The sequence below is a fragment of the Tyto alba genome, unplaced genomic scaffold, assembly GCF_018691265.1.
Source record: "Tyto alba isolate M040663 unplaced genomic scaffold, T.alba_DEE_v4.0 Super-Scaffold_33, whole genome shotgun sequence".
NCBI lineage: Eukaryota > Metazoa > Chordata > Aves > Strigiformes > Tytonidae > Tyto > Tyto alba.
This window is the reverse complement of record NW_024881308.1, coordinates 16,898,088-16,911,704: the sequence shown is the minus strand read 5'-3', so window position 1 is coordinate 16,911,704 and position 13,617 is coordinate 16,898,088. Positions and strand designations below refer to the sequence as shown.

At 60.0% G+C, this 13,617-nt stretch overlaps 1 protein-coding gene across 2 annotated transcripts; it reads right to left on the bottom strand.

Annotated features, from left to right (window-relative positions):
- Nucleotides 1-2,287: 2,287 nt before the first annotated feature.
- TBC1D20 (TBC1 domain family member 20) lies at nucleotides 2,288-13,506 on the bottom strand. 2 transcript variants are annotated; one of them, XM_042801175.1, is made up of 8 exons: nucleotides 13,348-13,506; nucleotides 10,714-10,899; nucleotides 8,816-8,899; nucleotides 7,503-7,689; nucleotides 6,632-6,733; nucleotides 5,654-5,795; nucleotides 4,810-4,994; nucleotides 2,288-4,673 (listed from the first exon to the last, which is right to left on the bottom strand). In XM_042801175.1, exons 1-8 carry the CDS (start codon nucleotides 13,388-13,390, stop codon nucleotides 4,418-4,420), a joined length of 1,185 nt encoding a protein of 394 aa, XP_042657109.1. In that variant the 5' UTR covers nucleotides 13,391-13,506; the 3' UTR covers nucleotides 2,288-4,417. The 2 variants fall into 2 exon arrangements, with proteins under 2 accessions (XP_042657109.1, XP_042657110.1); XM_042801176.1 differs by having other exon boundaries at nucleotides 8,816-8,896; nucleotides 13,348-13,489.
- Nucleotides 13,507-13,617: the final 111 nt, after the last annotated feature.

Here is a 13,617-nt window from a genome sequence, read left to right as displayed (position 1 = left end):
CGGGGGGGGGGGGGGAAACACCGTGACCCCCATCCTCGCGGTGTGGTGGCCGTGACCCCATGTCCCCCCACGCTTGGTGTCCCGTCCCCCCCCCCAAAAGTGGCCGCAGCCCTCCCTCCCCGCCACCGCCCCTCCCTCCCCAGCGCTGGCGATTGGGTGGCTGTGCATGGCCTGATGCCGGGCCTGATCCTGCCAGCGCGGCGGCAGGGGCTGTGCCGGGGCTGGATGAGGCCCAGGACCGGCAGGTTCCCACGGGGCAGGTTTGGGGGGGGGGGCGGAGGGGGGGTCCCCTTTCCTCCATCCCGCGTGGAAGCCCCACCAGGACAAGGGCAGCGATGCTCTCGGTCACCCCGAGGATGTGGCCTTGGTGCTGCGGCCAGGAAGCTCCTTGAGGGGGGGGGGGTTTGGGGGGGTGGGGGAGAAGCTCTTGGGGTTCCTCTTGGTGCTCCTCAAAGCAGCCCCCTGCGTGGGGGGGGGGTGCACCCAGTACCAGTGCCCTGTCCCCTGCGGCAAGGGCAGGAGGTGACAGTGCCGGGGGGGGCCGTGGCTGCGGGTCCCAGGATCTTGTCGCCTTCCCCATGGCCTGGCCCGGCCCCCCCTGTGCCCCCCCAGAGCCTGGCCCCCCCCTCAGCTGGAAGGTAAGAGACCCCCAAACCCCCTTCCTCCCGCCTCCCGCCAGGGGTGCACCCACCAGCTCGTGGGGTGCATCCCACCACAGAATTTGGGTGGCCCTGTCCCCCCCGTGAGCCTCCCCTCGGGGACCCTTCCCCTGCTCGTGGGGGCTGCCGGCCCCCCCCAGTGCTCCCAACGCTGGATGGGATGGGGGGGGGGGGTGGGGGGGGAGGTTTGGGGTGAGCACCGCGGAGCAGCCGGCTCAGCGCTGGCACGGCCACCACGGTGCCCAGACCCCTTTGCGGGCGGCTCAGGGGCCGGTGCTGTGGCAGAACCCACACCCCCACCCCCCCCGAGTGCTGGGTTTTGCGTGGCGGCCACCGCTCCGTCTGGCACAGAACCTCAAACCCCCCCCAGTGCCCCCCCCTGCCCCGGGCAGGGCCCCCTTCCCCCAGCCCAGGGGGCTCCCAGCCCCGTCCAACCTGGCCTTGAACCCTTCCAGGGAGGGGGCAGCCACAGCTGCTCTGGGCACCCTGGGCCAGCGCCTCACCCCCCCCCCCCCAGGGAACAATTTCTGCCTTAAATCTCACCGAAATCTCCCCTCTTTCGGTTTAAAACTGTCACCCCTCGTCCTATCCTTGATAAAGAGGCCCCGCAGCTGGGGGCCGCTCCTGCCGCGCTCCACCGAGGCCAAGCACCGGGCACCCTACACCTTCCGGCACGGGCAAGCGCTCCTTGAGGAGGATGAGGAGGAAGAGCTGCACGCTTGGGCGGCCGGAGGCGCCGGGGAGCAGGAGAGGAAGAAGAGGGCTCCAAGGTCTGAGCGCGGAGGTGCCCGGGAGCGGGGCTGGTGGCTGCAGGCAGGATGCGGCCGCCGGGACTGGGAGGCACTGGGTGCCCCTGGGGAACCTGTGCACCGTGTTTGCACCGACCACGTCCCTGTTCGTGCTCTTTTTGGGGTGTGTGTGTGTGTGTGCGTAAATAAAACACCAGCGACGTTTCCTTACGGGCTGTTCTCTCCCCTGAGCCCCAGCCGGGCCTGGCTGTTTCCCTCCCCCTGGGGCTGGTGCTGGGCTCACTGCCCGGGCTGCAGGCATCGCTGGGCAGCACCCACCGCAGTAACAAAGGCACAGGGCGCAAGGAAAGGCGCTTTGCTGGCTCTCCAGGCTCCCCTCTGCTGAAAAACCTCAGCCCTGCCCGCCCTCTGCCCCCCCCCTCCCCAAAAACCCCTGCTGAGCCCCCAGCAGCCCCTCTGCCTGCGGGTCGCTCCCCAAGGGCTCTGAGGGCTGTTGAGAAAAAAATCGCTCCCAGAGCGGAAGCCACAGGGAACTAAAAATATCCCCGGCTCAGTCGGGTGAACACGGCCCCGTTGGGTTATTCACAGCCCCACGCCGCTGGTGTGGGGCCTGGGGGGGGGTCACACGCTGCCCCGGTGAGCCGACAGCACGCCCGTGTCCCGGCCTTTAACGGGAGGCCGGCAGATGGAAGGGGAAGAGCAGCCGGGGGCACCCAAGCGCCCTTGGGCTCTGCTCCTGCTTCTCCTCCCACGGGGGGGGCTACCGGGTGCGAGGCCACCCCGGGGTCTGGGCCAGCTCTGGGCCTCGGGGCACTCTGAGAGCAGATCTGGGACCCCCAGCCCCACGCCGCGGCCCCTGCCGGCACAGGGGGAGGGAAATGTGTTCAGTAACTGTTTATTTTACAGTTATAGGGTTTGTACAAATCTGCATTTACACGGTTATGTATAAGTCTTTGTACAGAGTAACAAGAACCCGGAGCAACCGTCTCCCTCTCAGGCCCTTCCTCCTCCTGGGGACAACGCAAGAACTAAAGTGCATCGTGGCCAGAGAACTGGGGGGGGGGGGGGGGGCTGCAGGGGCTTCCCCCTGCGGGGGCTCCAGCCACCCCCTCCTTCGGGGCAGCGCACAGAGGGGTCCTGGGACCTCCAGCAGCACCCCCAGGTCACCCCAGACTCTTCTGCACCACGAATTTCTAAAGTGCTAAGTCAGCCAGCGCTCTGCCCCGCGCCGCTGCTGCCCCGGGGAGGTGCTGAGGGCCAGCAAGGGGCTCTGCCTTCAGCCCCCCAAGAGGAGGGGGCCCGGGAGCAGCCCCCCCCCCCCCCCGGCTCTCAGCACCGGCACAGGCAGCCCTCGCAGGAGCCAGGCCCGAGGGCACGGCTCTCCCAGCCCTGCCTGGGCGGGAGCAGATCCACACGCTCCGGATTTCAGCCTGCAGCCGGCAAAGGAAACTCCTCAGAGCTTTACAGAAACACGGGTCAGGCGTGACGACCGCCCCCACGCCCTCCGGCCAGCCTGACGGGCAGAAAGGCACAGCCCCCCCCCAAGAGCGAGGGCCCCCCAGAACTTATCCAGAGGTGGTTATGACCCGACAAAGCAGAGGGTTGGGACAGGAGGGTGCGGAGCCTTGCAGGGCATGACTTTTTTTTCTCCAGCCTGAAATCCGTAACTCTTTAACCAACAGCTGGTTTCCAGGTGCGCAGCCCCCGGGCACAGACGGGTTTGGGCACAACACAGCAACGGTGGGGGGGGGGGGGGGGGGGGGAGCAGCGAGGGCCAGGTAAGGGCACTTGCGGGAGGTTTAGCAGCTCAGGGGAGAGGTAGAGGCAGAGAGAGTCTATTGGCTTTGTCTCAGTGGGACACCAAGTTGTCTAGGAGGATTTGCTGCTTAGCTTGGAGCGCTGGGAGTGTTAACTGGGCTGGGTGGCGAGGTGGGGATCGGGGTGGCCTTTCGAGAAACCCCCCCACTTGCTGAAGCCTCGTCGGCTCGTGGGGGGGAGATTTAAAGACAGGCTTCCCACCACCGTGACTTCTGCCTTGGGCGAAATGTTTCACAAGGTGGAAAAAAGCCTTTCTCCACGTTAGAGCCTGCTTTCAGAGCTGTGAGAAAAAAAAAAAATAAAGAGTCTGCAAGGGGCGTTTAGAGTGCTGCTAAGACTTGCGGTGACCCAATCTGGCACGTGACGGGCAGGGCCAGTGACACTTGTGTCTCACCTCGCTGATCTGCGAGCCGACCCGTGAAGGAGCCCCAGCGACCCAGAGCTAATCTCCCTCTGGCAGTCCCGCGGCTCTGCTCCTGCCCCCTGCCCTTCTCCCCTGTCAACAGGCCGGGCTGCAAAGATGAGGAAGGAAAAAAGAGCCAGGGGGTGTTACACGCTGGAGAGAACCCCAACGGCAGGGCGCTGACAGGGGCTTGTGAAAGGTCTGGCTCTACTCAGAGGTTGCCTGTAGGGAGGGGAAGGGTCGGAGGTGTGCTGGCAGCCCGCGGATGGGAGCGATGCGGAGCCGGAGGGCTGCCCCGTTCCTCAGGAGTGTAACAGCCCCTCGCCCCCAAACACCCCCCCCCCCCCCCCCCCGGCCAAACCCTGCGGTGACGCTCTCCTCCAGGTGAGGATCTGCCCTCGCTCACACTAGTTACCCCCCCAACAGAGAACGCGGGATCGTTTCGGTACGGCCCACGCGCGGCTTTCTGCTCGGACAGTCCCCGGCGCGCAGCCTGAAGAGCCTGACTCATCTGGACCTCTGGTTCCTCAGGAGACGGCGGCAGCGCCCGTGCGCTCACCCCTGCACGGGGAGGAGAGAACAAGGTGAGCGTCGGCGTGGGGCACAATCCTGCCGGGCTGGTTCCCATCAGTTTCTGTCGCAAAGGCCAAAAGCGTCACAGGACACAGCAAGAATAAAAAATAATCTTCAGACGGGTCGATTCCGGACACGTCCTCCCATCAAACATCAACCCCCCTGCTTTCCCGCCAGGGAACGACGTGCTGACAGGGGAGGCCCTTCCTCCGGCTTCAGGGGAAAATCTGCAGTTCAAACTTGGGTGCCCACTCCAGCGCGCTCTTCACCACGGCCAGGGCAGCTGCTCCCAGCGCGACCGTCAGCCCCATCACCGCCAGCTTGACAAAGCGGTTGGTCCTTGGCTTTGTCAAGATGGATTTTGTCCGCTCCTCGCCTCGGAGCCGCTCCCTGAAGCGCTGCCTCAACACAGTGTCTGGTCTCTGCTGCACTGACGCCAACTCAAAGTCCTTAAAAGTGGAGGCCGCAGTTCTGCAAGGGAAGAAATGGGTCAGGGTGTGCCCCCCAGCTCGCTTTCGGGACCCAGCCTCCTGCCAGGAGGATCTTCCTGAGGAAGCAAGACCTGCCAAGGGGGATGCGCAGAACACAGGGGCCGCCCTGTACTCACCGTTCAGCCTGCTGCTGGGCTGCCTCCCTGGCAAGTTCGGATGGCGGAAACTGGACAAAAAGGTCCCCAGCTCTGCTGATCAGAGTCTCGTAAGGAAGGTCCTGGGGGATCTGGGACAGGAGGTGGTGGACAGAGGCCATGTCGCACTCGCAATCCAGAACTTCTTGCTCCCGGTACAGCACGATCTGCAGAGAGGAGCGAGGGCACTGAGGACAGCCAGGGAAGCAGCTACGATTCCTTGGCGCTTCAGAGCGGGAAAACATTCTGCTACCAGCTGAAAGACCTGCCCTTCCTCAAGGGGATACAACTGCAGCGAAACACTCCTTGTCTGGGAAAGAAACACTAAACCTTTCCCGAGACTCTGAGGCTGTGGAAAGCCCCTTCCTGGGTAGTTACGTCTCTCTCCTGAGCAGAGCCTGCTACTGGCAGGTCAGAGACACGGGCAGGAGCTCAGCAGGGCTTGGCTCTGCGGCCTGCCCTCAAACAGAGATTTGTTTGGACCCCCTGTAGGAGAAGGGGCAGAGGGACACCGGGCACAGGGCTGTCCCCAGCCAGCCAGGCTCCCCAGCACCCAAGCAAGAGCCCAGCAGCGGGGCCAGCCACCTCAAAGCAAAGGAAGACACCAGGTCGTGCTGCCTCCAGGGCACTGAACTGGAGCAGCCTGCAGATCTGGACACCCCCCACCTGCCCTCGGCCATCGCCAAGGTCATTGGTGGCTTCGGGGTCCCCTGCAGAGCAGCTGGGGACAGCAGCAGCACTGGCTTTGCCAGCCCCAAACTACCAGCGCCTTGCCAGGGTTCGGTTAACCCCCCCCCCCCCCCCGACCATTCCAGCCAATACCTACCACAGCAGCAAAATAAATGGGCATCAGTGGATGGCAAGCCAGGAAGAAGTCATATAATCGCACGACGTGCCTGAAGTCGGACAAAACGTGCCCGAACCAGGTGATCAGCCAGCTGAGAGCAAAGATGGTTCCCACCTCCGCACTGCGCGGAGAGAAAGTGCTGTTAGATCAGCCCCTGGCAGCAGCCTGGAGACAGCCCTGAAATGCTCCCGGGCCATCCCTGCACTGCACCTCCACGCTGGGAAGGGGAGACAGACCTGGCTATTGGCAGAGCGTTCAGAGCTCAGTCTGCACCCACGTACTACACCCCTGATACAACCCCTCGTCTCGCATCAAGCAGGCTCCACGTAAAGGCCCGGACGGTCTGCTTTCGGGAGAACTTGAACGCGTGACACGCCACGTCACTGTCTGCCACGCTGACCTGAGGACACCTGAAGTCCTGCAGCATGGTCAACTTTTCAGATTGCTTTCCACCCGAAAGCCTCGCTAACTTCTGGGAGTTTCTAATCCAGCTTGGTACCCAGAGCCATCTTGGCCATGAAGCAGAAGAGACACCTGCCCAGAAAAGGGCTCTGGACTGAACCTTCCCACTTCCCTTCCTGCTTTATCATACCTGGGCTACACTTGTGTGTCCCTACTGCACAACCTCGGAATCATCCCCAGAACTAGCAACAAACTACAGCAGGAAAACTGGGTACGTGAAGCAGTTGTGGTAGCTTTGTACGACATCGTCTGCAAACCCCCCCAGCCTTTCCAAGGGGGACTGCAGGCTGCTGGGGTGAAGATGGCACCGTGTAAAACCCCTCGAGACGGGCAGCACAGGGGTGGGTCTGCTTGGAAGCAGAGTGCCACATGGCTCTGGATTGTCACCGTTAGCTGTGGGTCAGCTCTTGACTCACTCTGAGGAAGCCACTGTGGTGCTGGGGACGTGAGACTGGCAGGGGAGAGCTAAGAGGCTCCGAGGGAACGTCTGCGTACCTCTGCATGAAGTCATGCACCTCAGGGTTCACCTGGTCTATGATGGGCATCAGGTAATTTAAAATGTGCTTGGTATTATCCATCGTTGGGTCCATAAAATCCCTGGGGAAAGATTTAAAAGAAGCTCTGTCAAGCAACCACGTCAGTGAGCTCTCCCTCCAGGGAGGCAGCCAGAAGGTAAATAAACGTACTTGTGATAAACAGCTTTGCTGGCAGGGTGGCCCCCAGCCCCAAGGAATTCTGTCTGTTTGGGACAGCCCCCCTTCCTACCTATCTGGGACACACAGGGCTGATCTGCACAGAAAACCCAGACCCAATCACGCTGGTGTCAGCTGGCACTTCTTATTTTGCCACAGTGCACGCGTGAACCCTAAAAGCCTTTCCAGCACCCAAAACCTAACGCCCTGACTGGGAGAGGAGGGAGGATCCCTCCAAAGCACTCCCCAGCCGAAGGCTTGTTCTCGTTTCAGTGCACAACCAGGAGGCACTTGAGGTGGGGGCTCAGGTACAGACCACACGGCCCAGGGCTGCAGAAGGCACCTGTGCTGAGCCAGCCCCCGGGGAGCCGGATGGCCAGAGAGCTATGAATAATGCATGTGCGTTGGCTTTTTCAGCTTCAGGAGATGCTACAAATTAACTGACGGCCTTCAATTAGCCCTTCCCCAGAGCACAACTCCAGGCCAGGCGTTATGGTGTGGTCACGCTGCTCTCTCACAGCACCCCCCTGGGTACAGACATCACAGGCAGCCGCTCTTAACCCAGGGCTCTGCCTTCCCCGCTCCCCTTCCAGGCCAGCCCCATCTGCACACGTGTCCCCACACCTCGAGGACATTCAGGCAGTTCCCCTCCTCCAGCTGAGCCCGCTGACTACCTGAGATGATGCGTCGAGAGCTTTTCCACCAGAGCTGTGGCCAGTCTGTCCCCGACCACGAGCAGGAAGGTGACCACGATGTCGTGGTAGCCCTGGTAGTAGTGCAGCTGGGGGTTGCGCTTGAGGACGTGGAGGATAATATCGATGAGCTCCTCCTGCAACCCTTCCCTCTGGTCGTCTGGCATCCCTGTGGGGACAGCACCAGGCAGCAGTGAGACGGGCTGTGTCACCCACCCCTGTCACCTACCGGCGCGCAGGGAGAGGACCTGTGCATTTACCAACACGCCTGATCCCAAGGGACGTGCTGCAAAGGGGAGGGAGGTAAAACTAGCAGGAAAAAAATACCCCAAGTCCTAATTTTGCGCCCCAAAACTGATGGCCCAGGGGAAGCTGGCCAGTTGGTTGTTTAATCTTCAGAGCACAGGGCCCCTACCTGCGAGGGAGTCACCGTGGAGGACAGCAGCAGGGTTTACTGACACTTGTACAGTGCTGCGGAGAGCGAATTGCGCTGCCCATCCAGCACTACTGAGGACATTTTAATCATCTTTAATTTCCCAGGGGTTCTAGAAAAAAATTAAACAGGACCCATTTTCGCCGAAACTGTGCCAACTACATCAGATTGCGAGGCCTCTATCGTCACAACTTTCTGTCAGTCCCCAGCTAACAACATGTGTTTAAGGACAGGATGTCACAGGAAAAACATTGTTCCTGTCCTGCACAGCTGCAGGCAGTTTCTGGCAGTCCTTGTCAACAGATAAAATGCCCAAAGGCCAAGCAGAAAGTCCCAGTGGAGATCCCGCAATGACAAAGTTCTCCTTTTCCCCTGCTTCACTAACGCATCTAAAAATAGGCAGGAGGCTGCCATTCAAGGGCAAAAAAATCTGTACTAGAGCCTTCAGAAATCAGGCTTGCGCACAGTATCTGCACTCAAAAGAGAATCAGAGTGAAACAACTGTTTGCACAAAATAAAAGCAGAAGTGGGAAGGAAGTTCTGGCCAGAAATAATGACTGCTATGCAGAGTTAAGATAGCTGCTGGATTAAATGTTTTATAAATAGCACAACGAGGCACCAGCCACCCATCAGAACTAAACAACTGCAAAAACATTTTGCTTCTCTAAAGGTTCAGAGTTCTCTTAAATTTGGTGCCTGAACCTGATTTCGAGAATGTTTTACACCAGAAATTGTTCTAACCACCGGCAAACCTGCCTTCCATGCCCCTGAGCTAAACCACGGTCTAAAATAAACAGAAGCAAACGGAGCCCCATGGCACAGACCTTCCCCCCGCAGAGCAGGAAGAGGAGAATCCCCTCACCTGGCGGGAAACGGCGCAGGGATCGCCGCACATCCAGTAGCACTTGTTGGTAATCTTTATTGTCCTCTCGCAGCTCCTTTCCTGCTGAGAAAAAGAGGAATATGATTAACACTGAGCAGTTGTCGTGGTTTAACCCCAGCCAGCGACTGAGCACCACGCAGTCGCTTGCTCGCTCCTCCCTCCTCCCAGCGGGATGGGGAGGAGAACCACAGAAAAGTAAAACTTGTGGGTTGAGATAAGAACAGCTTAATAACGAAAATATAATATGATAACAACAACAATAATTTTAAAATACAATAGTGATAGTGATGAAAGAGAATATAATACAAAAAGGGAAGAGAAATAAACCCCAAGGAGAGACAAGTGAGGCACAGTGCAATTGCTCACCACCTGCTGACCAGTGCCCGAGCAGCAATCCGCCCCCCCCCCTACTCCCCCCACTTTATATACTGGGCATGATGTCCGACGGGATGGAACAGCCCTTTGGCTAGTTCAGGTCAGCTCTCCTGGCCAGGCTCCCTCCCAGCTTCTTGTGCACCTCCTCGCCGGCATGGGAAACTGGAAAATCCTTGACTTAGGATAAGCTCTACCCAGTAACTAAAACATCAGTGTGTTCTCAACATTATCCTGACACTAAATCCAAAGCACAGCACTGCACCAGCTACTAGGAAGAAAATTATCCCAGTCAAAATCAGGACAGTAGCACAAAGGTACTGGGAAGAGAGCTGGGTGAGGGATCCGGGAGAAAACCCTGCTGAAGGTAAGAGGAGGAGGCTGCGCACCCAGACACGCCACCCCATCGTATGTCCCCTTTTTTGTATGTCACACGCCAGCCCTGTCCCCTCACACTTGTGCTGCTGTGCAATTCTGACACTAACGGCACTTCAGCGTGAGGAAACGAGTCTTATTTCTTTAAACAACATACATTAAAATGCTTAAACCGACACCACTCCCAGCATTCCTGGAAACAGCTTTGCTCCACAGTTTTGCTGTGCAATTTAACGCGTGCTCAGCAGCAGCAAGGCATGATACACCGTGGAGACCACAAAGAATAGTTTATTACACAGAAATAATTCAGAAGAAAACCCCACCCCCGGGCGTCTAAGATAGTCAGAAAAGAATCTGGTGGCACACTGAACTATCAATGTGATCACGTGAAATGAAATGTTGTCTTCCAGCAGCTCTGATCACCTAACACAATCTGGCTCCTGACTGATGGGGGGCGAGGCACACTTCTGAATGGCCACAGATTCAGGTACAACAACAACAAAGTCTGTCTTGGGGACAGTGACTGTAAAAGCTACAGGAGCTGAAGCTTCTCCGTCGCTAAGGTTTAAAACCCATGTAGGTACCTCATCAGGAAGGTGATTTTCCATGCGTCTGCTCTGACCAAACACCACACGTGCTTCACGCAACAAACTGCTTTACCTATGCCTGGAAGGGACACCTCGGAAGGATTTTGGCCAAGCCAGGGCTCAGCACAGCCACCTCTCCACGGGAGCAACAAAAATTAAGGGTGACGCTTTCTGCTGCAGCCAAACTCACACATGCCAGCTAACTGCTCGGCGCCACACCAACCGCGTCCGAAGCGAACTAATTCCCATCACTGTCACTAAACATAACAACACCCTCACAGCACAGTGGAAACGTTGTTTTTAGGACGTCACGTTATTTCCGGATCTGCCAAAACTTCCAAAGCTCCCGGTTACATAGAACCCAGCGCCCAAAGCTACGGCATTCACGCTGCAGCGCGAGTCCCCCGCGCACGCGAGCTTGGTGGGGAACGCGCCGGCGCAGGCAGGGAAAAGGCAGGTCAGAGAGCACGTGCTCCAACCTCTGCGTGCACAGAGATCACCGAGCCGTCCTTCCAAAGCACCCGAGCCCCGGCTGCTCCGTACCTGGAAGAGGGGGCAGGTCGTCTGTGTTAACACTCAGCAGCTTCGGCCACACTTTGCAACGAATCTCATCCGTCAGGAGCCCCCCCTCGCTGATGGCCATCCGCCTGAGCGCAGCCACGTCGATGGGGTCGCTGTTCAGAGCCTGATAAATTTCCGCCACTTTTCTTTTCTTCTTCGAATCAAAGTCTGCAAGAAGATCACCAAGAGGCAAGCTGACAGGCAACGCCGACACGCGGGGGGGGGGGGGGGGGGGTGAAACCCACTCCCAGCGATGTCACACACACAAAAAGGGAGGTGACACGGGACAGTCAGCACACACCCTGCCCGCACAGGCTGGGGACAACCCCGGCAGGTGACCCACCAGCTGACTGTCCCTGCCTCTGCAGGCTCAGCATCGGGGACACCCCCAGCGCTTCTCCTGGGGGGGGCCCACCCCGGGAGGAACTGCCACCGCTGCCCGAGCGGATCCCTCGCCCCCCCCAACAGATCAGGGCTCCGTTCAGGACCGTGACAGCCGTGCGGAGGCATCCTGCAACTGTTTGCTCCCTGCCGCGGCCGCCAGCTCAGGCGTCGGGTGTTTCTTGAGATCGGGACTTCACGCTCCTACCAACGCCCAGCTAGGAAGTGGTTACTGGATGGAGCTGCTCCTAGGGAGAAGCCTGAGCATTTCCACTGACAGCAAGAGTCACAAGAAAGGACGTAATTATACCAGGGTGAACGAATCACAAGCATACGGACTTCTCTCCCAACAAACAAACCCGCCAGCTATTGGTATACGCGCAGGTTAGCCACTATTAAACAAATACCACTGCTCTGTGGAGCACAGGAACTCGGGGGCAGGTAGGGAAGGGAATAACACACAAAGCACACGGTGCTCTGGTTTCAGATGGGTTAATCACACTTACAGGACACGGGAGCGCTTCCCGGGGAGCTGAGAAGGGGCACTGTTTCACACTGCATCGTGGTATTTGTCACCGCTGCCTCACGCGAGGAAGGAGCGAGGCGGCCGGGGGCCACCCGATATTCCACACCGGAGGAGTTTCCACTCAGGAGGCTTCGCTGAGCAGCCACGGGGCTGGAGAGTGGGATGAGGCTGCAAAAGCCGCCTTTACCCAAAGGCTTTTCCGACAGGTCCAGCTGCTCCTGGGATTCGTTTGATAAGGGACGGGTCCAAATAGGATTTGGGGGGGGGCGGGGGGGAGGAACGAGAAGGGTCCCGATGGAAAAACAGCTGTTTCCAGCCTCCCGACAGCGACTCGGGGAGCGCGTTCCTCTGCCCACGTGGCACCTCCGGCGTCTCGGCGCTGCCCCGGCCCCCTCCCTGCTCCCCGGGAGCTGCGTGCGAGTGCCTGGCTGGAAGCACCGCTGCCTGCAGCGTCCGAGTGGGAGACAGCGGGACGGCAGACACACGGACACTAAGTAGGGTCAAGCAGCGGACGCTGTCCCCTCTCCAAGTAGCCTTTTTAAACACTTCTTGGATGAAAACAAGCTGTCACGGCCGACAACAGATCTCCAGCTCCCCACCAAACACCAAGTTCCTCGTCATATTAAAGCTTCTAACGCTCGCCCAGTGACCGCAATTGCTTTTTATTTCCTTTCCCACCCTTTGTGCAAGCAAAGTTATTTGCACAGGAACAGAAAGCAGCCCCGCTCAGCTGGCTGTGCGACACGCAGACACTGGGCTGTCACACACCGAAGGCTCGGGAAAGAGGAGACAAATGGAAGAAGAAACTCCTGTTCACACACGAAGAACTTAAGGAGTAGTACGAAGGAAGGAGCACGTATCGCAGGCTCCTCTTCTGAGATTTACTGGCAAACGCCCCAATATTTACACTGTTCAAAAGCGGGTAATAGCTGCGAGTATAACCAAAAAATTGTATTTCAAAACTTTTTTTTTTTTTTTGTGCACTCACAAAACCTTAACTCGTGGCGTCACTCATGCTTTGAAGAGGAGAAAGAAACACAAGCTCAGAGCGCCGGGGGTTTAATCACCCTGCAACTCAAACCGCACCGTCGCAAAAGGTCCACCTGACCGGCCACGAGTGGGGTTTTACTGACTTCCACGACTCAAGCCAGCGCCGGGACGAGCTCCGGCTGAGAAGCAGCGGAGCAGGGCACCCGCCTGCGGAGAACGGAGCCCACCTCCACCGGTCGAACCGGGCTGACCGCCCACGCCGGCGTGTGCTTCCAGAGCGGGGAGCAACCGTGGGGTCCCAACGGCTCAAACAAGGCGAACACACCGGGCACCGGCACTTCCACAGCCCTTCGCCGGGCCGGGCCAGCCCCGGTGCTGCCGCACAACCCCCCCCCCCCCCCCCCCCGTTAGCGCCGGGCTGGGAAAAGCCCGGAGAGCCCAAGGGCCCAGCCCCGGTTGCTCCCTGGCGAGGGAGCCCGTTCCCGCTCCCGCTCCCGCCCCGAGGGACGGTCCCGCAGCCGCAGGGGGTGGGTCGGAACCGGGGGGGGGGTGCGTCGGAACCGGGGGGGGGGTGCGGGACCCCCGGGAGGCGGCTCCGACCGCCGCGCTCCGCCCCGCCGCTAGGGGGCGCCGCCGCGCCCGCAGGGGGGGGGCGCTCCAGCCCCCGCCCACCATGAGAGCACCTGGCGCCTTCCCCTCAGGCCCGGCCCAGCCCGTACCGTGACCGCCGACACCGTTGCGCGGCGGGCTCCGCCGGGCCATGTTCCCGGGCGCTGCGGCGCATACCGGGCCGGAGAACCGAACCGGGCCGGGCCGGGCCGGCTCCGCGCTCCACCGCGCCGTCCGGTCCGGTCCCGTCCCGCCCCCGCTCCCCCCGCCCCTCCGCTGCCGGCGCGCGGGCCGGACGTCACGGCTCCCCAACGCGCAGGCGCAGCCGGATCGCGTGGGGAAGGCGGGGCGCGGCGCCAGTGCGCATGCGCGAAGGGGAG

Coding starts and splice junctions, on each gene's coding strand:
- TBC1D20 (XM_042801175.1), bottom strand. CDS start 13,390: ATGGCCCGGCGGAGCCCGCCGCGCAACGGTGTCGGCGGTCACG. Junction 8,900..10,713: donor CGACCTGCCCCCTCTTCCAG/GTACGGAGCAGC, acceptor TCTTTTTCTCAG/CAGGAAAGGAGCTGCGAGAG. Junction 6,734..7,502: donor CTCTCGACGCATCATCTCAG/GTAGTCAGCGGG, acceptor ATCTTTCCCCAG/GGATTTTATGGACCCAACGA.